Source organism: Morus notabilis, unplaced genomic scaffold (genome assembly GCF_000414095.1).
Source record: "Morus notabilis unplaced genomic scaffold, ASM41409v2 Scaffold611, whole genome shotgun sequence".
NCBI lineage: Eukaryota > Viridiplantae > Streptophyta > Magnoliopsida > Rosales > Moraceae > Morus > Morus notabilis.
This window is the reverse complement of record NW_010359585.1, coordinates 189,315-215,798: the sequence shown is the minus strand read 5'-3', so window position 1 is coordinate 215,798 and position 26,484 is coordinate 189,315. Positions and strand designations below refer to the sequence as shown.

Below are 26,484 nucleotides of genomic sequence, written 5' to 3'. Positions count from 1 at the left end.
GAACGAGATGGAGAACAAAAAAGAGAGACCAAATAAGAAAATAAAAAAGGAATGAGGACTCAAAAAAAGAAAACAAAAGGAGAACAGAAATGAGAGACTAAAAAGAAAATAAAAAAGGAAGGAGGACTCAACAAAGAAAACAAAAGGAAGAAAAGCAAAAAAATAAAAGAGACTAACATGATAAAACTAAAGAGGCAAATAAAAAAAGAATGGGGCCCAAAAATAAATAAAAGGAAAGAAACAAGGAAAAAATCAAAAAATAAAAACAAAAATGAGGGACTAAAATGATAAAATTAAGCAAGGATGAGAGGCAAAACAAAAATAAAGGACTAAAAAAGCAAGTAAAGAAGGAAGGAAGATAAAAAAAATAAATGAAAGCAAGAGAAGACGAAAAAAAAAGAGCCGAAAGAAAGGTATAAAAGGGATTAAAATGATGATAAGATTAAATTAAATAAAATATATGGACTAAAATGATAATAAGATTAAATAATGGTGATAGGAAAAATAAAAATTAGGGATTAAAGAAGCAAATAAGAAAATAAAGGGACCCAAAAGCAAATAGAAAAGAAAAAAAAGCCTCAAAAGAAAGTAAGGAAAAGGGACGAAAGGTTTTGTCCTGTCCCCCTCACAGGTGAAATCGCAAACCCCATTTACTCCAACAGCAACCAAAAACCCATCTCACTAGCGATGTCACCACACTAAAGGCGAATGAAAATCCCCCCTCACAAACCCACCTCCTCTACCAACGACGAGGGGAACTCCTCCGACACTATCTTCCAGGCATTTTAGAATCGCGGCTAGGTCGCAAAAATCGCAACTTTAGAATCGCGACAGTGATCATGAAATCGCAACCTCTCCACTGCTAGGATCGTGATGAGAAACCTAGTGGGTGGGTAGTGACTTATAACCCCAGTAATCCTAAATCTTTCTAGATCTTAGCACCAACAATGTCCTTACATTGGTGGCGGTGTAGGAGAAATGAGATCTGATTTCTGGTTTTTATTTTTTGTTTTTGGGTTTTTTATTTTTTGTTTTGGGGTTTTAATGAAATAATATAATGCAATCATGATCATTTTATCTTTATGGAATAACGTGATCATAAGCATTTAATTTTTATCCAATGGTCTACAATTTTCGTGATCGGTGTCAAAAAGTTTGCCTTCACTATTATTGCATTCCTCATTTTTTTTTTCTGTATTGTGTATAATTTTGTTTAAAAAGACTATCATAATATACTTTGGCCTCATTTAGTTCACGAATTTGAGTTTTTAATTCGAGTTTAGATGTGATTTTATGTTAAAGCTTTTCATTGTAGTAGAAAAAGTTAGATTTGACTTTTTGTGAGAGCTTTTAACTGTAAAAAAACTGGAATTGAAAACTCGAATTAATGAAATGAACAAGGTTTATCTCTTATATAAGTATAATTCACGAAATTTTATGGGCAATATGTCCATAAGATTAAGCTCTTTATATGGCAAGCTTTTAGCGACATCCTTCCAACTAGGGAGAATCTGTCCAACCAAGGCATTTCCTGTCTTGGAGTTTGTGGTCACTGCAATGATGACTCGGAGTCTGTGTTTCATGCTTTAGGCCTCGTTCATTTCACCGATTTGAGTTTTTAGTTCTAAGTTTTCACCGTTAAAAGTTATCAAAAAATGTCACATCTTTTTCTGCTATAATTAAAAGCTCTGAGAAAATGTCATATCTCAACTCGAATTGAAAACTCAAATCTGCGAAGCAAACAGGGCCTTAATTTCCTACCCAGCTGTGAATGTTATATGGAGTGAGGGTGTTTTTAGAAACTTAGTGAGGAGATTTCAAGGTGATCAATTCGTTTATTACATCTTGCCATTGCATAAATGGGTAAAGCAGGAGGAGTTAGAGCTGATCTGTATCATTTTGTGGCTAGTATGGTCTGATAAAAATGCCTTCACGCATGAGGGAATGAATAAATGGATTATTCGGTTGGAGTTTAACTCAAAAAAAGTTTGAACTCAAGTTACAACTTTATTCAAGTTCATGTTCTTTTGTAAACTTTGAGTTTGAACTTGAGTTTTAACTTGAGTTTGGGGCTAAAATTTGAGTTTAAGTTCTCTCATTCAACTCAAGTTCTTAAACTCAAATTCAAGTTAATGTACAATATTTTTTTATTCTTAAAAACGCCATAACTTTTTCGTTTTAATTCTGATTTAGATGATTTTTTTCTATGCGTTCACAACGAAGAGACGAATAAAGTCTCACCCATATACCCTATTAAATTTTTCATCACCGTTGAGTTTTTATTAAAATACTATCAAAATATAAATTCAAGTTTTGAACCACCTAAACACAAACTCAAATAGATTCTCAATTCAAATCATAATTCAAAATGTGCCCATCCAAACACAAACTCAAATTAGAGTCTCAATTCAAACCATACTCAAATACACCTTAACTCAAATCAAGATCTGAACTCAAATCAGCCTAACTCAAAAAAATGCAAACGAACAAGCCCAGACACTCAGGTTATTCGTGAAGAAGCTGCAAGATGGCTCAAAAAGTTTCAAGATTTCCAGCTCATTGGTAATAGGAATTTGTCTCCACGACCCTCTGCAATACAGGTTGGGTCCCTCCACCAAGTACGCCACTCAAAACCAAAGTTCATTTATTTTAGTAATTCGAGTTTTTAATTCCAGTTTTGCTACAGTTAAAAGCTATTACAAAAAGTCACATCTAACTTTTTCTGCTACAGTGAAAAGCTCTCACATAAAATCACATATCAATTTAAATTAAAAACTCGAATCCGCGAACTGAACGAGGCCTAAATGTTGATGCCTTTGTTTTTCCCACTTGGGCTCAGTAGGAGTGGGCGGCCTCATTGAAGACTCTACATGCTTTGTCTTAGTAGCATTTGCTAGGAAGTTGCCTAGGTCTTTTATGGAACGTTTGGTTTATGGATTTAGAACTATGATTCATGATTCTGATTTTTAAAATTTAAATTTATTGTGGGAGAAAAATACTGTAGAGAACCAAGAACTATGATTCAAAACCAGAGACGAACTCTTTAAACAAACATCATATTAGTATTTTAATTGTTGAATCTTTAGCCGTCTGCGAAGGTTTAGACTTTATTCTAGAGAGTGAACTGAGCTTGCAGTATCTTATGTTGAGTGTGATTCCTCTTATGTGGTTCAATATGTGAATGACCCAGCTAGTTTAGCTGTTGAAGAGCCTGTTTTAGCATATGTTTGACTGCTTTTGAGTAATGGTGGTGGTGGTACTTATAGGTCCCGTTCATTTCACCGATTCAAATTTTATTATAGTAAAAAACTCTCAGAAATAATCACATTTAATTTTTTTGTTACAGTAAAAAGTTTTGTAGTTTTGTTTCTCGCACAGGTAAAGCAGCCCACACAAAGCGCAATTGGCCTTCTTGTTAGATTCTGACAGATACTGGTTGGAGGAATTTCCAGATTGTATTTCTAAGGTTGTAAGCCCGAGATGGTTATTTCTTTTTGTTACACCACGGTCGAGGGATCGACCACGCCCTCGACGTTAGGCGCCGAGGAATCCCCATCCGGCTCGACCGCCAGTGTCAAAGGAGTGGTAGCAGCTAAGGTGCCCTCTACGTCGAGAGACATCATGTGGAGAAAGGCGCCGAGGACTGACGTTCGACCTTCGATAGCCACGGCGTCGAGGGATACAGTCAAATCAATCCCATCGACTGTCCTGCCAACTCGGGGAAAGAAGCACCAATCCAACGGTCGCTGCAGGAGTCAGTAGATCGTGCAGCAGATAAGAGGGGTCAGCCGCATTTCCTGAGATTTTCATCATTAAAACTCACCTACCCTCCCGATTATCGAGGAAGGGAGATGGCTTCCTCCTTGGGAACGGAGAAGGCATGGGGATTTTGTAGTCACCTATAAATAAGGGAAAAAGGACCCAAAAAAGGGGTTAGACACCATTTTCGTTGTAAGAAGGGAGAACATCTGTAACCGACTGAAATATTAGTGCATGCACAAGTGGATTAGGCAAAGAATTATTGCCGAACCACTATAAAATTGTTGTCTCCTTTACATTATCCGTCAATTTTTATCTTTGATTGAACCGTGAGTGTTTTTGGGAGAGGTAATTACGAGTTGTCGGAAAAACACCGTCAACACTTTTTAATATTTCAATATTCCATTTTCAAAAAAAAAAAAAGAATTCACAAAATAATATGGGTTGTGAAAATAAAAGTATTGACACTGCATGCATATTTTACTTTTGTTGCCATGAACGTCAAATAAATAAGCTCTTCACTATATCTTACAAAAATAACAATGATTCACTTAACTTTACGCATAAAAATTTGATTCATACCTTTCTATCTTTCACCAATACCATTATTGAGATTTATCTTTTACTACTACTACCAGTGAAAAGCAAGTAGTAAAGATTTTAATGTAAGAATAAGATAGTAAATAATTTAAGAGATGCATATAAGAAAATAATATTTAAGATAGCTGCATGAAAAGATGCTAAAATATGGACAAATTTTGAGAATTAGGAAAGAAAAAAGTTTATAAGGGCCCCGAAACACAAACCACCTACAAAGAATTGCAGGCAAATCATTTTTTTTTTAAAACCTACACAATTATACTACACTGTAATACAACTTTTACCAAAACTTTGAATAGTATATTATTAGTGAATGGACAACAGATGATCTCTTTTTATATAAAATAAGAATAAGATAAGATAAGATAGATAAATAGATTATTTTTATTTTTAAAAATATTATAGTAAAGCAAAATTAGGGAGAAAATCACTTATGTTATTAGTACATATAGGAAAATAGTATTTTAGAGGACAACAAGAGAAAGACATTTAAGCAAAATAAATAATTATAACAGTCATTAAAAAAATAAGAATATTTTTAAGGACTATATAAAAATATTAAGAAGTGGCCTATTTGAAAAAGTTACTTCAATAGGGTGTGAAAAAAATATTATTTTAATGAGCATTTTTAAAAACACAATTATTTTTGGAGAAGTGGGAAAATAACGTATTTAGTAAGTTGTTTAGTAAATCATAGTATTTTTTTTAAAATAATAGATTATAACATAATTTGATATTTTAAAATTTAAATATTATTAAAAATTTAAAAATATCCTTAAGTCTCCTTCTTGTCTCTCTCTTCTTTTCCCTCTAACAAGTGCACCATCGGCGGCGAACTCCAATGATCAGCGGCCATCACCGGTGACCAACTCTAATCGTTAATAAATGCCGTATTTATTAATAAATATCATATTTATTAAAAATATTATATTTATTGATAAATACCATAATTAAAAGGTAAATAGTAAAAAATAGGTCAATATGAAATGCTTAAGAAAGTATATAGGTCAATTTTTAGTTATAAAAATTAATAGGCCATAACTTATCAAGTTATAGTTCATAACTAGATAAGTTATAGATAAACTTGTCAAGTTATGGTTTATAACCAGACAAGTTATAGACAATTATGGACAATAACTTGTCAAGTTATGGTTCATAACCAGATTAATTATGGATGAAAACAGTAATTTAATATATTTATTAACTTATATAAACTATTAACCTATTAATTTTAATTCATCTCAAATCTTTGTCTATTTGTCTATTTCTTCCTAATTAAAATGGTTTGAGTTGTATTAGAAAGCCGTGCGAGTGTTTTCTCAACATTAATGTGAAAATTAATAAGGTAAAATAAATTCGGAAAAGAAAAATATTTGACCAGTGGAGGGAGGCCAGACCAAAAGAGTTGGAAGCTGACTTGCCCGACTGCCAGGCATTCCACGCGCGTTTCCACTACCAAACACAAGCTGCCAGCTTATTACACCCCTTCACGAATTTACACAAATACCCCTAGTCGTGCATCCACGCGCCTCGCGCGTGAACACCACTGCGGATGAAGCGAAAAGAAAAAGGGAAAGGCGAGAGAAATCGACGCTCGGAGGCGAGAGTCAGATTGAGAAGAGGGAAGTTTTTTGAAACCCTAATCGAGACGAATTGGGAAAAAAAAAGGAGCGAAAGAAGAAGAGATCCGTACGTCCACTCGCTCTTCCCCCTCGCGTGGGAGATCTTCTCTCTCAGTGCGTCTCAGATCGAAAGCCCCATCTCCAAGCTCCGGTACTTTCTCCCCCCCAATTTTCTGCGTTTCTCTTGTTGTTTCTTCTTTTTTTTTTCCCCGAGAAAATAAAAATCGATTTTTTCCGTTTCTATTTCTTCTTCTTGAAATTGTTCTTCTGCGCGTGGTGATTTTCGCGGCGTCAACTCGTGGTTATTGGTGTATTGAGAGTTTTGATTGATTTCCGTAAAAATGAAACGGAAAAGATTATATATATGTGTGATTACAGTGGGGTTTTCGTTATCTTCTAAATTCAATTTCTTTTGCCTTTTAATGTGGAAACTTTTTTTTTCTTTTTCTTTTTTTTTTTCTGTGTAATAATTGCCTTCTGTTTTATGTTAAGATTATAGGTGTTATGTGATGTTTTGATTTGTATTTATGAGTGTGTACAATATATATATATATATATATATATATATATGTATGTGTGTGTGTGTATGTGTGTATACACATTTAAATGCATGTAGACGCTTTATGGGTTTGTTTATGATAAGCTAAGTTAGTGAACAGGGTCGACCTCAAACTTTACTGGTACAACTAGACTTGTGCATTAATGCAATATTTGTGTGGATTGTTTCCTAAAGCTGAATAATTTTGATGTCATATATATAACCAGATGTGGAAGATAAAAACCACATGTACTTGTACTTTGAATTCTATTCTTGTTGTTGAATACATAAATTCTGTAGCATTGTCGAAGTTGCAAACGTATTAGATACATTCAAAATTCAATGTCTTTATGCTTCAATTAGTTCAACATTTGCTTGTTAACACGAACTATTGTGTTAGTTTTAGATATTTATTTAATGTTACATTTTGTTCATTTTTTTTTTAATTAATTTGCTGGAAGATTTTGTTTGAGATGCAAGGATAAGGACCAGCCAGTGTTTTAGATAACGGAGTTCTATAACGATACCAAATCGTGAATTGCTGGAAGATTTTATTATACAACAGGGAAATGTTTTGAACTATGAACGTTGAACTTTGAATGTTTTTAAAGAATATCTTTTGTGGCTTAAAACTTTATTGCAACATGTAGGTTTTTCAAAGCTCTAAACTGTTCTGTGGTTGTTGATACTTTCCTATGGTGAGGAGATCCAAAGATGAGAATGCACATTGACATTGATATATACTGCTGTGTTTATAGTAAAGAAGATATTTGGGAATAGATATTAGACATATTTTTTTTTTTAATTTTTTGTTTTTAAAATTTTGAAAAGAAACAAAACTTCATTAAGACAAAATGAATAGTAAAGTACAACGTAAGCAGGAGAGGAAGTCCACCTGGAAAAATATCATACAACAACAACAACAACAACAAGCCTTAATCCCATCTTTATTGGGGTCGGTTATATGGATTTTACTTTTCTACGCAACTATGTTCGAAATTAGATTTTTCTGAAGGCCTAAATCTAGAATGTCATTCTTAACTACTTCGGTCCACGTAATTCTTAGTTTTCCCCTCTCTCCTAGTATTAGGTATAAAAATGTCCTCTCAAGCGCGAACTGGTGCTTCTAACGGTCTATGTTGGACATGTCCGTACCACCTCAAGCGGCATTCGCGCTTCTTATCATCTATTGGTATGGCCACTCATCTATCTTAACATACGCATTTCTGCCACACTCATATTATATATATGTTGTCTTTTAATGGCCCAACATTCACTACTATATAACATAGCTGGACGGATTGCAATCCTATATAACTTTCCTTTCAACTTAATAGGCATCTTGCCATTACATAAAACTCCCGTAGCATTCTTCCACTTAACCCACCCTGCCTTAATCCTATGTTGAACATCCTCTTCTATATCTCATTCGTACTGCACTATAGACCCAAGGTACCTAAACTTTCTAGATGCCCCAATCTCCACACCATCTAAAGAAATTCCATCACTCTGATTACTTGAGTTACAAAACCTTCAATGCATGTATTCAATTTTCATCCTACTTAACTTAAATCCCTTCGTCTCGAGAGTCTTGTCTCCACAGTTCTAACTTACGGTTAACTTCTTCCCTATATTCATCGACTAAAACTATATCGTTTGTAAAAAGCATACACCAAGGAACTCTATCTTGGATTTCTCTTGTAAGCTCATCTATCACAATGGTGAAAAGATAAGGACTAAGAGCAGATCCTTGATGAAGGCCGATTCGAATGGGGAACTCTGCCGTGTAGCCTCCAACAGTTCTCACACTCGTGACCATCCCATCGTACATGTCCTTAATTACCTTGATATACTTCACATGCACTCCTCTCTTTTCTATCACCCACCATAAAACTTCCCTCGGTACCCTATTATATGCCTTTTCTAAATCTATAAATACCATATGTAGGTTCGTCGTAGCTTCTCTGTACCTGGAAAAAAGATCGTAAAATAGGAAAAACTGAAAGTACAAGTGAAAAGAATGAACAAAAACAAATGGAATTTATTTGCATGTAAGTTCATGATTTAGGTTGCATATAGTGCAGACAGTGAGCAGGGGATCTTGTTTAGCTATTGATTGTCTTGGTATTGTAGGAATTATTTTTGAATGAGCGTGATTTTCCAGATTCTTATGAACTATTTGTGACTGGGAATCTAGAGAAATATTATTTAGCATTATGTCTTCGCTTCAATTAATAAGTAGGTGATTACTAATTTCCGTTCATATTTTTTTTTTCCCTATAATGCTATATCATTACGTTTACTGGTCACTATTTGTGTAATCATGCTCATTATCTGGAATTTTGTTCTCCTTGATTAACAAATTGGCATGTGGCCGTTAAATTGCTGAAAAATACTTGGATTTCATTTCTTGCGTTAAGCTCACTTAATAAGAAGTTGAATGAAAAGATGGGAAATTCCATGATATTACTTTCAGTGAACAAGGTCACTTTTATTATTGGCTTGGGCTTGTTGGATGGAATAGTTACTATAATCCTGCATAATAGCAATTGCAGTGTTACTATACGGCAATATGGTTACAGACTCTGTTTACTTTATTTGGCTTGTTTTTGGTGTTACTGGTTTCTCTTAGATAGTTGTTTGCTGGGTGCATAAGTTTGCTGAGAAGAATCGATATGTCACTGTTATTATTTTACGTTGATTGTCTGTCAACTTTTCAGGTATCCCTGAAATCATAACCTCGTGGTAAATTATTTTCATCATGGACATAGATCTCAGGCTGCCTTCTGGTGGGACTGACAAAGATGGTGAAGAACCAAGTGCCATTGATAACATGCTAGATCGTGACGAGAAACTACATAATGGAGATATTATGACTGGAAGTATTGTTGAGATGGGAGATGAAGTAAGGGCTGAAGATGGCGGAGATTTGAATTCTCCCACGACAAATGTGGTAGTCTTTAAAGAAGATACAAATCTTGAACCGCTTTTTGGTATGGAATTTGAATCACACGGGGAGGCTTATTCTTTCTATCAGGAGTATGCCCGGTCTATGGGATTCAACACTGCGATCCAAAACAGCCGGCGGTCAAAGACATCAAGAGAATTCATCGATGCGAAGTTTGCTTGTTCGAGATATGGGACCAAGCGTGAGTACGACAAATCCTTTGATAGACCACGTTCCCGGCAAACCAAACAAGACCCAGAAAATGCAACTGGTCGACGATCACGTTCAAAGACAGACTGTAAAGCTAGCATGCATGTGAAGAGGAGGCTAGATGGGAAATGGGTTATACATAACTTTATCAAGGATCATAACCACGAACTGTTACCGGCACAAGCTGTTAGTGAGCAGACAAGAAAGATGTATGCTGCCATGGCTAGGCAATTTGCTGAGTACAAAAATGTGCTTTGTTTGAAAAATGACCCCAAAAATCCATTTGATAAAGGTCGAAATTTGGCACTAGAGGGAGGAGATTTGAAGATTTTGCTTGATTTTTTCACACACATGCAGAATGCGAATGCTAACTTCTTCTATGTGATAGATTTGGGGGAAGATCAACGTCTCAAAAATTTGTTCTGGGTTGATGCCAAAAGCAGGCATGACTATACCAATTTCAGTGATGTAGTGTCCTTTGATACCACCTATATTAGAAATAAATATAAGATGCCTCTTGCTCTATTTATTGGAGTGAATCAACACTATCAATTCATGTTGCTTGGATGTGCTTTGTTATCAGATGAAAGCGCATCGACACTCTCTTGGTTAATGCAGACGTGGCTGAATGCAATGGGTGGTCAAGCACCAAAGGTTATTATAAGTGACCATGACAGAGTGTTGAAATCAGTTATTTCACAGGTCTTTCCAAGTGTTCATCATTGCTTTTGTTTATGGCACATATTGGGGAAGGTTACTGAAAATCTTGGTCATGTAATTAAACGACATGAAAATTTCATGGCAAAATTTGAAAAATGCATTTACAGGTCATGGACAGTTGAAGAATTTGAAAAGAGGTGGTGGAAAATTCTTGATAAATTTGAACTCAAAGATGATGAATGGGTTCACTCATTGTATGAAGATAGAAAACAATGGGTTCCAACATTCATGAGGGAGGCTCTTTTAGCTGGAATGTCTACCATACAACGATCTGAGAGCGTAAACTACTATTTTGACAAGTACGTGCATAAGAAGACCACTGTTCAAGAGTTCTTTAAACAATATGAAACAATTTTACAAGACAGGTATGAAGAGGAAGCTAAGGCAGATTCTGATATGTGGAACAAGCAGCCCACATTAAGGTCTCCTTCCCCTTTCGAGAAAACTGTTTCTGGGGTTTATACAAATGCTGTGTTCAAGAGATTTCAAGTTGAGGTTGTGGGTGCGGTTGCTTGTCATCCAAAGAAGGAAAGACAAGATGAGATGGGCGTTGTGTTTCGAGTTCAAGATTTTGAAAAGAACCAAGACTTCCTTGTTTCGTGGAATGAGATGAAGTCAGAAGTTTCTTGTTTATGCAGGTTATTTGAATACAAGGGTTATCTTTGTAGACATGCTCTGATTGTTCTCCAAATTTGTGGCGTGTCTGCCATCCCAGCCCAATATATTTTAAAAAGATGGACAAAAGATGCAAAGAACAGGCATTTGACAGGAGAAGAATCCAACCAAGTACAATCTAGGGTGCAGCGGTACAATGATTTATGTCAACGGGCGATGAAATTGAGTGAAGAAGGTTCTCTATCACATGAGAGTTATAGTCTTGCTTGCCGTGCACTAGATGAAGCTTTTGGAAATTGCACGAGTGTGAATAATTCTACTAGAAGTCTTGCAGAAGCTGGTCCATCAGCCACTCATGGCCTACTGAGCCTTGAAGAGGATGCCCAAAGCAAAAGTATTGGCAAGACAAATAAAAAAAGGACCCCAGCGAAGAAAAGAAAGGTTAGCTGGCTAACTCATGATATGTCTTTGTTTTTCCTTTTTTGGGGCAGATTATATTCCTGTTGGCTGATAATAATGGCATTCTCTATTTGCAGGTGAGTTTTGAGCCGGATGTTATTACTGTTGGGACACAAGACAGCTTGCAACAAATGGTTTGTCCTATTTCCTGATTACTGAGCATTTGTTATGAAATAGTTTAATGTGCATTTCAATTAGTATTACAATAACTAATACTATCTTCTAATTGGAATCTTATTTTCAGGAGAAGTTAAACTCTAGAGCAGTAACTCTCGATAGCTATTATAGTGCACAGCAGGGCGTGCCAGGAATGGTATGATGAACAATGAATATGCATGTAAAAGTATACTTTATGTACCCTGATAAGCCTGATAAGTAATTTTACCTCTTTTCCTTGCAAGATACAGTTGAACTTGATGGCACCAACGCGGGATAATTATTATGGCAGTCAACAAACCATTCAGGGGCTTGTGAGTCGTTTATTATGATAATAATGTACAACGAAGTACTAATTACCAAAAAAAACAAACATAGTGAGTATGAATCATGTGATTATAATATTCTGGTTTGAATCATTTTAGGGACAGTTAAACTCAATAGCCCCAAGCCACGATGGATATTACAGTGCTCAACAAAGCATACATGGGCTGGTATAGTGTATTCTGTAACCCCATTCTAAATTCTGAGTCCATGATGCTGTGCTAGTTGGTGGCGTTTAACACATTGTTGGATCATGCTTGCAGGGACAGATGGATTTTTTCCGAGCACCAGCTGGTTTCACTTACAGCATTCGGGTTCGTTAGCTAGATGCAATATTCTTATAGCTTCTAAGAATTAGTTTGTAGTTTTGTACTTGCAGTAATTTCTCACCATGCGGCTTTATTTCCATGGCAGGATGATCCCAACGTGAGAACGGCATCTCTGCACGACGATGCACCGAGACATGGATGAGGAGCACCGGATTCACTCTGAAGGTAATGTGTTGGAAGCCAATGTCTTTGTTACTCCTTTTATGCTGTTGAGCGATTCCTTTACTTGAAAGTTGAAAAACCAGGAGATATAGTATAAATTTGGATGAATCAATTGTGTAGGTGGAGAGACAATCTGTTGAAGCTAATTTCTCTGTAGAAAGGAGTCTATCATGCCTTGTATGGAAGGACATCACTCTAGAGAAAACCTGCTCTTTTGGTGTCTGTAAAATGATGTAGAGTAGGCTGTTGTTCATCTTTTTTCCAGTCTTATGTGAAATCTCATTTAGCGTCCAAAAAATAGATTACCTAGAGTTTTTTTATTTTTTTTTATTTTTTTTATTTTCTGTAAAGGGTATTGTTTTGTAATTTGTATTTCTGATTGTTTAGCTTAAATAGGATTAGCTCCAATCAGAAAAAATTTAGTTCAAGTTCAATTCCTACCACCACGGATTAGTGTGTTGTTACTTTTTATGCGCATGAGCCAGCAGAAATTGGTTCGCTCTCATGTAACTTTAGTTCATTCTATTTTCTTTTTTCCCGTTTTCTTAAAATCTTCTACATCATGGAAACGACAAAAACAAAAATAGTAACATTACAACTTTGATGACTTTTTCTAGATATTTTGTTTTTTAAGTTTTAAAGTAGAGGAACCAAAATGAAATATTGAAGCCTTAAATGATGTTATGAGAATTAGACTTTATGTGCTTTAGTTATGAATCATATTATCACGAGCCCCTCCCAAAAAAATAAAATAAATAAAAAACCATTACCCATATCAGTTGCCATATCCGTGCATCCATGGTTGACCCTTCAATTCTTGATATAAATTTGGAATAAAATCAATTTAGTACCTGTATTATATCAAAATACGTTGTTGGTATTTTATATTTTTAATAATATTAAAATAATATAGGTATGTTGAGACTCTTTTTGAGATATAAAATATCTAAATTACCCCTCTTAGTAATTTACTATAATTAAATTTTACAATATGTGTTAAAAATTCAAAACAAAAAACAAAAAGTAAACAAAAAATAAACTGAATGTTCATTTAAAATCTTGAAATTTTAAGGAAGCGTGATATGTGATAATTTTTGAGTGGAAATGAGAATCTTCTTATATTATTATGCTGGGTATAAAAATTGTGATTTTTAAATTCTCAAAAATATCAAACCATGGAATTTATTTTACCCAAAATGAGATAATCTGAATAACACGTCAGATTCTAGGAATCTCAAAAGCATTTCACTCACACACAACACACCACTGTTCTTCTCACCACTGGAAATCTGAAGGCCTCCACCGGTACTCCTCACCTCTGCAGGCCCTCACCACCGCCACTCCTCACCTCCGCAGGCCCTCACCATCGCGGTCCCCGCCCTAGCACCCTCACCGTCGTCGCTCCAAAACGTCGCGAGTCCCCGCCGTTGCAACCCTCCCTCGAGTGAGGCCGGAAAGCCAACATTGTAGACGTAGCAGGTCCCCACCGTCTGCAACTCCCCCAACGTCGCGGGTCCCCACCGTCTGCAACCCCTATAACGTCGTGGGCCGCCACCGTCTGCGCCCCCCTAACGTCGCGGGTCGCCACCGTCTGCGACCTCCCTAACGTCGCGGGTTGCCACCCCCCCCCCCCCCCCCCCCCCCCCCCAAATATCAAATCTGGTTTGAGATTGAGAGAGAGAGAGAGAGAGAAATAAAGTTATCAAAGTCGCCACCCCTGTAGCAGAATCTCCGCCTCAGCGAGCCACCTCTGCCTCCATCGCTAGCCTCTGCGCGACCGACCTCGCCGTTCACAGGGAGCCTCCGCACCAGCCACCTCCTCCCTCGCGAGCCACCTCTGCCCTCCACCGTAAGCCTCGCGCTAGCAACCTCGCCCCCACAAGTTCCATCAAACCTCTATAGTACGGGAACGAAAACCCAAGGTTTTCTAAGGGAACTGAACGTCATCAACGCCGCCTCCGAAGGAGCAATCGCCTCCTCGAGAGCGATGCTCCTCAAAACGGCGTTGTGGAGCAGATTGATGATTTGTTTTCTTGTTTCGTGATCTGATTTGTTTCGATGTTGATTGACGATTTGTTTTGTTTTGTGGTCTGATTTATTTCATTGTTTGATTCTGTTTTGTGATTGATGATTTGAGCAGTTATATTCTTTTTGTGGATTTTGTTGGTTGCTTGAATTTTACTTCATGTTTTCAGATTGAATGAGAAAGAACGGAAGAAGATTAAGACCGTTCATTTTACCGAGAGATTAGAATTTGAATTTTGTCAATTAATTTTTTTTTAAAATAATTATATTTAATTTTTTTATTACAGTATAATATTTTTATATAAAATTATATATTAATTTAAATTAAAAATTTAAATATAAATGACTTTAAATCTGAGTTTTTTATATATATAAATTTATTTTAAGGTTCTCTGCGGTGATTTTTTCATACATTTTGTACAAAATTAATTTGAAATAAATTAATGAGAAGGGCAATTTAGACATTTTTATCTAAAAAACTCATGGTGCCTAAAAGAAATTTTTTAAAATTTAAAGATATTATTTTAATATTATTAAAAACATAGAGTAAATTAATTTTTTTAATTTCCGAGAGAGTGTTAACGGCATGTTTTATATAATACAGGTACTAAAAAATCAATTTATCCTTATAAATTTTTGTAATTAATGAGATGTTCACAAATATTTTTGAAAACCTTGCCATTATTTTACTCTACCGTATAATGGCAATCCCCAAGTATCAAAACAAAAGAAAAGTTTTCTATAATCTATATTTATAAGTATAACTAGGCAAATAAGGATCAGAAATTGAAACTAATATAATCCTCCAATCAAAATCACGTCATCAGAAATTTTTCTAGGATTAATTCTTAAAAAGTAACTGTATTTTTATTCCTTATTATTTATTAATACTTTTTTAACTAATATAATTATTTAATTAAAAAAATATTAATAAAAAATAAATGATAAAGATGTAGAACCATATACTATGATGAGTATTTATCTCTTTTTGTAAAATGGTCAAAACATGTGTAAACCTTCGGAATTAACCTTCAGATTAGAAGGATGGAACACTATTTTGTTCAATATTGCTCCTTCTGTTTAAGTTATTGTATCTATTTTAAAAAAGGGATAGTTATGAACAAGGAGGTCAATAACAGAAAGGTCATTATTATAAAAGAGTAGTTTTGCACTTTTTCTTCATTAAAAACAAAAAGGGCAATACTGAATACAATGGACAATATTGATTTCATATTAATTTTTAAAGACTTTTTTCCTTAGACTTTCTTACCGATAGTACTAGTTTTGATACAGATTTAATAACTGAAAAGTAGAAAACTATTGATAATTCATTTATATTGGTCTTATTAGAGAAACTCCCTAACTTTTAATGGTCAATTTAAAAAAAAATTCTTTTTTTTTTGTTTGATATCTTAAATGCTAGATTTAATCGCAAATTGTTACATATAACTGTACATGGTCATATAATGTACCTTTCTACAGCCATTATACATACTACATGGTTGTAGTTGTGATGATGACGTTTATATAAACGGATTTTCTTTGGTGTTTCTTTCTTTTTGAGAATATTGGTGTTTTACTTTTTAATTATTAGATTTGTATCAAAATTTATCTATTCTGCATGCTTTTTCAATTTAGTGTGATTTTGACCAGATCTAACGACTGAAGAGGCAGTGAACACCGTTATTCTCAAAAAGTAGAAAACACCGGAAAAACTCCCTTATATAAAACCCTTTTTTCATCATACAAACACGGTTACTTTTAGTTAACTAGTATGAATGACCAATTTTTCTAGTTTCATCTTTTGAGGCAAAAGTTATGGCCTCTCACCATGAATATATTGTAAAAGATAATGCCTGTTTTAGCTTTTAGAGATGAGCTTTTTACCCACAAGTATGTGTATCGGTAGATACTCACTCTAAGGCCTCGTTCACTTCGCGGATTCGAGTTTTCAATTCTAGTTAAGATGTGACATTTTCTGAGAGCTTTTCACTGTAGCAGAAAAAGTTAGATGTGACATTTTCTGAGAGCTTTTCACTGTAGCAGAAAAAGTTAGATGTGACATTTTCTGAGAGCTTTTTATTGTAGAAACCTAAAACTGAAAACTCGAATCGGTGAAATGAACGAGACCTATATAAAACAAATATGGAGGTGTTAAATGAGAATTAGAACAGATATATGAGCGTATTATGTCTCGCAAAATGGGGGAGAGACTCCCCTGCCCTCGATATACGTATAAGTATATTTTTAAAATTATTTTTAATACAAATATATATTATATATTATAATAGCACTTAAAAATATGGAATTAAAAAGTTTAAAAGTATTTTATTATTTTACATCTTAAAAAACCCTAATGATATTCCTAAATTCTTATTATAAATAGTAATTTTTGTTTAACCTAAATAACCTATGTGGCATATGCCTCTACTTTTGTTAATCATTTCTAAAAATCAGTGATACAAATTCATAACTTTCTAGTTTAGAAGAGTACATGCAAAATAATAATATTATCTCAATAATTTTAAAAGAAAAATGTTAACATCATTTTTTCTGTCACTTTTTTTGTCACTCACGTGGATTCTATTAATATAATATATTATTAATTAAATACAAATGGGATAATAGAGTACACGTATCAAATATGAAATGTAGCAAGTGGCAGAAAAAATGATGCTAATATTTTTCATAACATCAACAACATTATTAATTAAATTAGAGATATATCTACAACATGAAGTCTAAAAAAGATCATTTTGTGTAATTATTCAAAAAAAAAAGAAAAAGAAATGCCCAAATAAAAATTATTTGACGCAAGAAAGAATGGACTTTTACCGATAGAGTTAATTTTTGGCAGTTGTATCTGATTAAAATTACATCATGTTGAAAAAGGATGCAGAATAGACCGTTTCTGATAACGATTGAAAATAAAAAATTATTGGTGGTTTGTTTTTTTGGACCTACTAGAGAAACTCCTATAAAAGAAAAAAAAAGAGAAAATTACAGATTCTATCTACTTAAGTTCCTAACTTATTAAAAGTATCTTTTTTAAAAAAACTCTATCCCTTACTAATTCTAGTTTAAAAGATATAATATATGAGTTAATATTAATGAGTAGGAATAAAATGTGACTTTATTTCAGGGGTATTCTTAACAAATGGCCACAAAACAATGTGTAGAGAAAAACTCAAGAACTTATTACAAAACAAAATTAATCGATGTCGACAACTTTAACAAGGTTAATTAAGGATCCAAATTTTATTTAATTTTAAAGTCTCTCGAGCTGTAGTACAATCTCCACAACATGCTGTTGGGCATGAAAGGGACGCTATAAAGATATACCTATACGTGTGTGTTCTTTCAGCGAACACATGCATATATATATATATATATGTGTGTGTGTGTGTGTGTGTGTTATATATATATATATATATATATATATATATATATATATTCACTAATTAACTTCTATACAACAATATTTTAGATGTCTAAGCACTGGTAATGCATGCTCGTGGATTCTCTTTGCCAGACAATATTGGCTTCACGTTCTTACACTCCGACGTGATCGCGCCTTCGCTTCCTTTGTATGAAAGATTAATATCCGAAAGTTGCACATTTTGGCATGGATAGCCTTTGCTGCAAACAAGCTTCACAGCCACAGCAGTTGAAGAACTTCCCCGAATGTTCTTGAAGCTGATATTGCTGAGCTTAACTCTAGATGAAACCTGTAAAATATTCATACAAAATCATTGATCAAACATTACGTTACCGACCTAGTTGGGATGTGCTTACTTTCTCTGACATCAGTATTTTCGGGAAAAAAAAGAAGAGTTCATTATACAATGAATTGCTACCTTTGCGTTGCATTTGTTCCATGGACAGTACTCTTGGTCTATTACAATCGGATTGCCTACATTATCCAATTGTATGTCCTCAAAGTGCATGTCTGAAGCCGTTCCCGGTTGCGAATCGGGCCATGTCTTGATTCTGACTCCGTTCTGGGTGTTCTTGAGGGTGCAGCTCTTGACGAACACGCCTTTCACGGCCTCTTCGTTTGCATACATTCCGAGACTTCCTATGCTAATGCCGTGTCCAGGTCCGCAGTTAACCTTGTTGATGGTTACCTGCTGGCTACCCTCGCCAATCGAGATGCAGTCGTCGCCGGTCTGGATGTTCGAGTCGAGGACTTTGACGTCGGTTGAACGACCGATGTGGATTCCGTCCGTGTTGAGACTGTCACCTGGGGCTGAGACTTTGAAATGTTGGAATGTGATGTTCTTGCACCCCAGAACGTTCACATGGAATTGCTTGCTGTCCAACGACGTCACATATTGGACTACTGAGTTCGTAAGGAAGTTGAATCTGACATTCTGTTTACTAATGTGTCAGTAGACTAAACATTATGATAGATTGTAAGTACATAATTAGTAAACTGAAAATTTATTTCATATCTTCAAATTAACACAAACCCGCAAATTATTATCGGACAAATCCTATAGTTATTTGCAATAAATTAATCGTTTTGAATCTTCTGATTTTGGGTTCATCCTATTTCTAATCTACGAATTATAGGATAAATCCTAATTTGACACTTGACTTTCAAACATCTCAAAAATGGTCTTCGATCTATGAAAGTGTTCCAAATTAGTCATCAATCCGCCCGATTGTTAAAATCTTGAGTGAAGAAGACATAAGCGGACCATATATGGTTAAGTTGAAGTTAATTTGAAAATTTATATGTTTGGGGACGACAATTATAAAGGAAGTCGTGCCTTTTTTTCATCGATATTTTAGTAGTCGAATGAAAATAGAATTTGACTATAGTTTGAGACTAAAAATGAAATTATCCCTTGTATTTTTCTCATACTAAGTTTGAAATTGTTAGATGTAGAGACAGACAGCTGCTTTTGATAGACTCTTAATTAGGTAATGCCTGGAGGAGCTTACAATGGGAAGGTTGCCGCAATACTGACTACTGGTGCACGTCTTGCCCCAAGCGGTTTTGCCTTGGCCGTTGAAGGTTCCGCCGCCGGTGACGGTGAGGGAGTCGATGTGTTCGAAAGAAATCCAGCTATCTCCGCCTTTGAAATTGCCGTCGACCGCCGGGGCCAGCAATGTGCCTTGCAGATTGAACTCAATAGGAGCCTTGCATGGCCCCTGGAAAGTTGCTTGGCTCACTTTGAATGTCCCTTTTGGGATCAACACTTGACTTCGACTCTTTGTTGCACACGCTTGTTTCCAAGTTTTCAGCAAAGCCTAAGAACATGACATGAATATAAATGCAACAATATTTATTACAACGTGCCAAATGAACAAGGGTACAATATGAATTAGAAAATGTAATTATTTTAAGGAGCCAATCAAATTAAGCGTACCTGAGTAATATCCACTTTTGCATTTGCACCATTTTTGGTCACGTCAAAGACTTGGGCGTTTGAAAGATTTGACGCTACCAACATGAATAAAACAATCTCAATTGTGTTCATTTTCAGACCCATATTCAGGCTGTTTTCTACCTTCTATAAATAATTATTTTTGCCCTTTATCTTTTCGCAAACTTTAATCAATTGGAGGACTTAGTTAGTGCTGAGATTTGAGTTTCGTTTCAATCCCTTCAAATATATAGTTCAATTAGAGCACTCAACATCTCTCAATTCTTTAACCAATTTTAGCATTGCCTTGGATTAAACTCTCCAAATTTAACTCTATGGCCTCTAATCCTCGTAAAATATTGACCATGAGTCATATTGCAGGTAAATGGCTTCTAAGATCTTCCTACTTTTCTGTTTTGGAATTACCAATTGACGCTTAGATAATTTGATTCCTCTTTTTAGAACGAATTATTAAGCAACATTTGTAACATTTTAAGACTTTTAAGGGAAAAAAAAAATTTGAAAACTAGGGCCGTAGATTAATCAATTATTATAATATTACACTTTGAAACCTTCAGTAATCAGGACCGTAGATTGTCCAAACAAATTTATCGTCATTTGTAAGATGATGATGGTGATCTGTTTTTTTTTTTTTTTTTTTTTATATTTTCTCTGAATTTCCTTTTGAAAAATATGATTTATTATTATTATTTTTTGTTTGGGTTAGATTATGGCTTTTGTAAGGAGCTTTCATTGATTCCTTTATATGCATTGCTTGATCTTCTAGTTTTGGTTTCTGGTTTGTTGGGGTATATGATTGGTGGTGTCGTTTGTTTGGGTGCTCGGTCTTCTGTTTTTGGTGCTTGTTTTGGTGTGAGATTATTCATTTTTTTTTTACTATGATTGACACTAACAATCCAAAAAAAAAACAAAACAAAACAAAAATGATGCACACTGTGAGAGTTGGGCCGTAGATTATCCAAACAAATATATAATCGTCATTTGTTTCCATTATTGCTCTATTATTTAAAATTTTCCTTGCTGTCTTCAAAATTTTCAGAATCTTTTCTTATTTATGATAATGATGATGTGGCTTTTTGTAAGGAACTTTTTCATTGATTCCTTCATTTGCATTGCTTGATCTCCTAGTTTTGATTTCTGGTTTGTTGGGGTATGATTTGTGGTGTCGTTTATTTGGGTGATTGATCTTCTGTTTTGGCTGTTTGTTTTGGTGTGAGATTATCCATTTATTTATTTTTACTATGATTGACAATAACAATCCAAAAAAAAAAAAAAATGATGCACATTGTGAGAAAGTAGTTTTAATGAAATTTCAAACTAATATATATATATATATATATATATATGATTCGGCACCGGATTAAAACGGCACATGTATATTTTCTTAAAAACATGTATATTTTCTTTTAAAATATGTATATAGATGTTTAGATAAATTATATGTCTCTCCACATTATACATGTTTTAAAGGAAATATACATGTTTTTAAAGGAAATATACATGTGCCGCTCTAATCTAGTGCCAGATTGAAGACTTTACCAATATATATATATATATATATATATATAATGAAATTAGATTTTTTACCAGGTGACGTCATTAAATTTCTATATTTAGACGTGACAACTAGTGAAAACGTAACTGTTAAAAACGCGTCCATATATATAGATTGTCGAGGGATAAAAAACCTAAAGAGAAAAAAAAAATTATTTAAGTTTTACAGAACTTATAAAATCTTGATATGCTTGCATTCAAGATATACGTTTGCAGAGACTAGAGAGAGCAAATCCTTTTAAAATCAGATGAAGCTTTTGGAAATTGTATGAATGTGAACTTAAAAATCTTAAAAACCTGCTCTTTTTGTATCTGGAAAAACAATATAGAGTATTCTGTTCTTTCATCTTGTTTCCAGTCTATTTTATGTGAAATCTTATTCAGAGTCTAAAACAGATTAACTAGAGTTTTTGCATCTTCTGTAAAGGGTATTGAATTGTAATTTGTATCTCTGATTGTTTAGCTTAAATAGGATTAGCTCCAATCAGAAAAAATTTAGTTCAAGTTCAACTTCTAATACCACGGGTTAATATGTTATTTGTTACTTCTGATGCTAGTAACATTTATCGTGAGACTTGGACTATGATATGAAATGTGATCTTTACTAATAAATTATATTATTATGAAGCATATTATCGTGAGCCCCCCCTCCAGAGAGTTATCATTAGCCATACCAAGTTGCCACAATCCATGCATCCATGGTTGATCCTTTTCGAATGCGGATCATTCTTGATTTAAATTTTTGTAATTAACTAGTATTATAGTGCCTACGGTACTTTGTACTTTATTTTTGAAAAAAAAAAATCTGTAAAGTTTTATTAAATTAAGTACAATAGTACAATAGTTTTTGGAAAGTCAGAAGTTTAGTTAAAAGGTTTGAAAAAAAAACAATTAAAGTCATATTTTTTTTTAAAAAAACATAATGCTTAGCGAGTTGCACATAAAAAATTAATGAGAAACATTATCCAAGAATACTTAAAAGAAAATATAGTTAAAAAATACATAAATAGTAAATATAGTTAAAATTTTTTGAACATATTTGAGAAAATAAATTCAATAAAGTAATTTAAAAATATCTATTAAAATCATAGTTGAAAAAAAAGGTCCAATGCAGATGATCACATAGAAGCACTATTATTTATCCAAGTGGTATTTATTTATTTATTTGATAAATCCAAGTGGTATAATTTATTACATATGTCATAGTAGTATATCATGGATATATGCATGATGATGGTATGGTATTTATAGTTGATAATGAATGATAGTAGGGAAAAAATTGAAGTAATAATTTTATTCCTCTTCAATTCTTAATTTTATATATATATATATATATATAGAAGTGTAAGGTGTATGATAAGCCAAGTGGAGAAATCTTGACAATTAATTTAAAGTAAAAGAAGTATTAATTAATGTGAACCCTTGGATTCAAGTGGAAGTACAAAATTCATGTAAGCACATTCTTCCTTCTTATTAATCTATAAGATTAGATGTTCACACACACACACACACACACACACATATATATATATATATATCTGAAAAATTTGCCATTATTTTAGTCTTCCGTATTATTAATGACATCCAAAATTCAAAATTGAAAAGAAAAGCAGTCTATGACTATAAGTAAATTAGAGGACCGCCAATGAAAACTAAGGCCCCGTTCACTTCGCTGATGCGAGTTTAGAATTCGAGTTGAGATGTGACTTTATGTGAGAGCTTTTTACTGTAGTAAAAAAGTTAGATGTGATTGTTTGTGAGAGCTTTTTACTGTAGAAAAACTCGAATCAGCGAAGTGAACGGGGCCTAAAATGATCGATCCTTCAATCGAAATCACGTCATGCGGTATGGAAATTTTGATTAATAGTCAAATTATGTCGCTTGCCATTATTTAATTTAAAGTAAAAGAAGTATTAATTAATGTGAACCCTTGGATTCAAGTGGAAGTACAAAATTCATGTAAGCACATTCTTCCTTCTTATTAATCTATAAGATTAGATGTTCACACACACACACACACATATATATATATATATATATCTGAAAAATATGCCATTATTTTAGTCTTCCGTATTATTAATGACATCCAAAATTCAAAATTGAAAAGAAAAGCAGTCTATGACTATAAGTAAATAAGAGGACCGCCAATGGAAACTAAAATGATCGATCCTTCAATCGAAATCACGTCATGCGGTATGGAAATTTTGATTAATAGTCAAATTATGTCGCTTGCCATTATAAAATCTCATCATAACATTGGTACTTAAACCCTTCAACAAATCTCCTCATTGATTTATTAAAAATAAAGTTTTCATTGGAAAATTATACCATAGAATATATCAACATATCCCAAGTGGGATGGGATACAGTTTCCTAAGTGGGATGGGATACAGTGCTAAACTGTTATGTCACACAAATTAAAGAATACAACAATTTAATGGAACTTAATAAGAATTGGTTCATGATCGTGTCTTACTCGAGTTACTTTTTTTTTTTTTTTTAGTAAATTGTACTATTGCATCTAAACTCTTCGTTTTTTTATAATGGACTCCAAATTATTAATTTGACAAAATGCACTTTAAAATCAATAGTAATTGAGATCTAATAGTTAATTAATGTTATCAAACTAACGTTTTAAAATACGAGATTTGCACATAAAAGATAAAAAGCGTTATTTTTCAAGTCGTGTCATGTATAAACACCTTGTGTCTCAAATTATCAATATGATAATGTCATCAACTATCACACTTTAAATGCTATTGATTTTAAATATTTTGAATATATTTTACTAAAATTGAAAGTTTGGGTTCCATAACTAAAAAAACAGGATAGTTTATAGTACAACGGTGCAATTTACTTTAAAAAAAAAATCTCCTACTCATTATTATTGTTCACAGATTGATCCTCAGCCCCTGTTTAGAAGTAAAATTTTATGGAGGAAAAAAATAATACTGGGATTTTAAATTTACTTATGTTTGAACATGAGAAAATAATAAGAAAAAATTGAAGTAAAAATTTAGAATTTCTCCATTCAGGCCTCCCTATTGGTAGGGTCTTATTTTGACCGTTAGATTTTATCAAAATTATATTAAATTAAAAAATTACATCAAATTAAAAAAGTACACATAACAAATAGTTTTTAATACAAATTTAACAGCTCAAAATATAGAATCATAATAGTTTATAAATTCAGGCCCTATTAAAGAAACTATCTAAAAATTATATAATAAATGTGGATTTGAATTTCTCACCCAAATTTTAGATGGAAACTAAAATTCTATCACAAGAAATCTTAAATTTCTCTCTTCTCGCGAGAGAGTCTCTCTTCTTTGCCATCTCTCTTTCTCCTCGGCGCGATCTCTCTCTTATCTGGCGAGGAGATATGTCAGCGTCAATTGGGTATCTTCCTCGGTGTGAGTTTGCATGCGCTGCCATCATCCTCCACCATACTAGATCTCGCAACAGACGGCTAAAAATGCCAAAAAAGCTTTGGAGACATGGGCGAAATGAGCCGATCGAGGAGAAGATCTCTGAAGGATTAGGGCTTAATGATACTGACGTCAAACGTGAAAAATTTTCTATATTTTCCTACAAGCTTTCTTAAGGTTCCAAACATGATGAAAATTATCTCAGTAAAAGAAAAGAAAAAAAAATTGGTTAAAATTTTTTACGTTTTCCTCCCCCCCTTTCCTTCGAAGTTTTTTCTCTGTAAAATTCAACCTCCAAACAATGATGAAAATATCGATATTTATGAAAATATTAGTACATTTTTTTTATAGAAATATCGACGTAAATATCGATATTGGTAGAAATTGACATAAAAAGCAGAAATATGTACTACAACATTTATTTTCAAATGAAACTTTATGAAACCCTAAAATAAATAATAATACATTAATTAGATAAAATTCTCAATTAAAATACTAATTATTAGATAAAACTCTCAATCAAAATACTAATTATTTAGTAAATATGCAGGGTAAAGTGTGATCATAATACCATAAATGCTAAGCAGCCATTTACAGATTAAGTAAAATAGCTGAAAGTCAACTAATACATATACCTTACATATATGGTTTCATACAAGATGAAAATTATTAACACTAAAAGGAGCTCCTATGAGGTTAGAAGGTATTTTGAACAAACAATACTTTTGGGCACCGATAGTGCTCAACACAACCCTCTAATAGAATATGGGTCCCACAACGTGGGACTTATAGGTAGGATAAACCTTCTATTAGTAGTAGTGCTTAACACCGGTGTGCCCGTAAGTATTTTTCATTTTGAACACGTTTTTTAGTTTTAATAATATTGATACCAAGACATGATATTTGAATAGTTTCTTATATTATTTTGAACATTTTAAAAAAGTAAACTAAAAAAATATATATAAAATTACAGGAAATTTCTATGATAATTTATAGATATTTTCACGAAACTTTCGTAAATTTTCTACGACATTAAGTCATTTAATAGTACATTTTTCTTAAAAATAGAAATTTCCATAAAAATATCTATAATTGCAAAAAATTTTGATGGAAATTTTAGGATATTTTTTTTTAAAAAAAAAAGACTACACCCAATTTTCATATTAAATTTTCATATTAATACTTTCAAAATACAAACATTTTCTCAAAAATTCAGTAAAAATGTCAATTTTTTAATCATTGTCTTCGAAGAGGGTATGTTTGGAATCATCTCTAAAACCGTTTTAACGTTTTTTTGAGAACTAAAAAATGAAAATACTCTCACAAACACATTTGGCACCACATTTCTTGAAAAACAAAAATTGAAAACATTTTCTACTTATTCCCAAAAAGTCAGTAAAACTAAAAACGATCCTCAATCGTTTTTCCTTCCCCTTTCCATTTTCCCCGACCCCCCCTCTTCTCCAATCTCCCTCGACCCCCCCTCTTCTCCGATCTCTCCCTCGGCCCCCCTCCCCCCCTCCTCTTCTCCGTTCTAAGCCTTGGGTTGTCGGTGGAATCGCGCCCCAACCCCCCCTCTCCGTTCTAAGCCTTGGGTAGTCGGCGACAACGTGGAGAGGCTACATTGCACCATACACGGA

The 26,484-nt window shown here is 33.6% G+C and overlaps 2 protein-coding genes across 3 annotated transcripts; one reads left to right on the top strand and one right to left on the bottom strand.

The window, feature by feature from the left end:
• The first annotated feature begins 5,971 nt into the window (after positions 1 to 5,971).
• On the top strand, positions 5,972 to 12,920 carry LOC112090942 (protein FAR-RED ELONGATED HYPOCOTYL 3). 2 transcript variants are annotated; one of them, XM_024163426.1, is made up of 9 exons: positions 5,972 to 6,132; positions 9,240 to 11,452; positions 11,548 to 11,604; positions 11,715 to 11,783; positions 11,872 to 11,940; positions 12,052 to 12,120; positions 12,214 to 12,264; positions 12,365 to 12,444; positions 12,562 to 12,920. In XM_024163426.1, exons 2-8 carry the CDS (start codon positions 9,281 to 9,283, stop codon positions 12,419 to 12,421), a joined length of 2,544 nt encoding a protein of 847 aa, XP_024019194.1. In that variant the 5' UTR covers positions 5,972 to 6,132; positions 9,240 to 9,280; the 3' UTR covers positions 12,422 to 12,444; positions 12,562 to 12,920. The 2 variants fall into 2 exon arrangements, with proteins under 2 accessions (XP_024019194.1, XP_024019195.1); XM_024163427.1 differs by having other exon boundaries at positions 11,878 to 11,940; positions 12,562 to 12,919.
• A 5,037-nt stretch (positions 12,921 to 17,957) lies between these two features.
• LOC21392663 (exopolygalacturonase) lies at positions 17,958 to 20,043 on the bottom strand. Its single transcript, XM_010094833.2, has 4 exons — positions 19,845 to 20,043; positions 19,417 to 19,725; positions 18,324 to 18,839; positions 17,958 to 18,194 (listed from the first exon to the last, which is right to left on the bottom strand). The coding sequence occupies exons 1-4, from the start codon at positions 19,965 to 19,967 to the stop codon at positions 17,958 to 17,960; spliced, it is 1,185 nt and encodes a 394-aa protein (XP_010093135.1). The 5' UTR covers positions 19,968 to 20,043.
• Between the last annotated feature and the right edge of the window lie 6,441 nt (positions 20,044 to 26,484).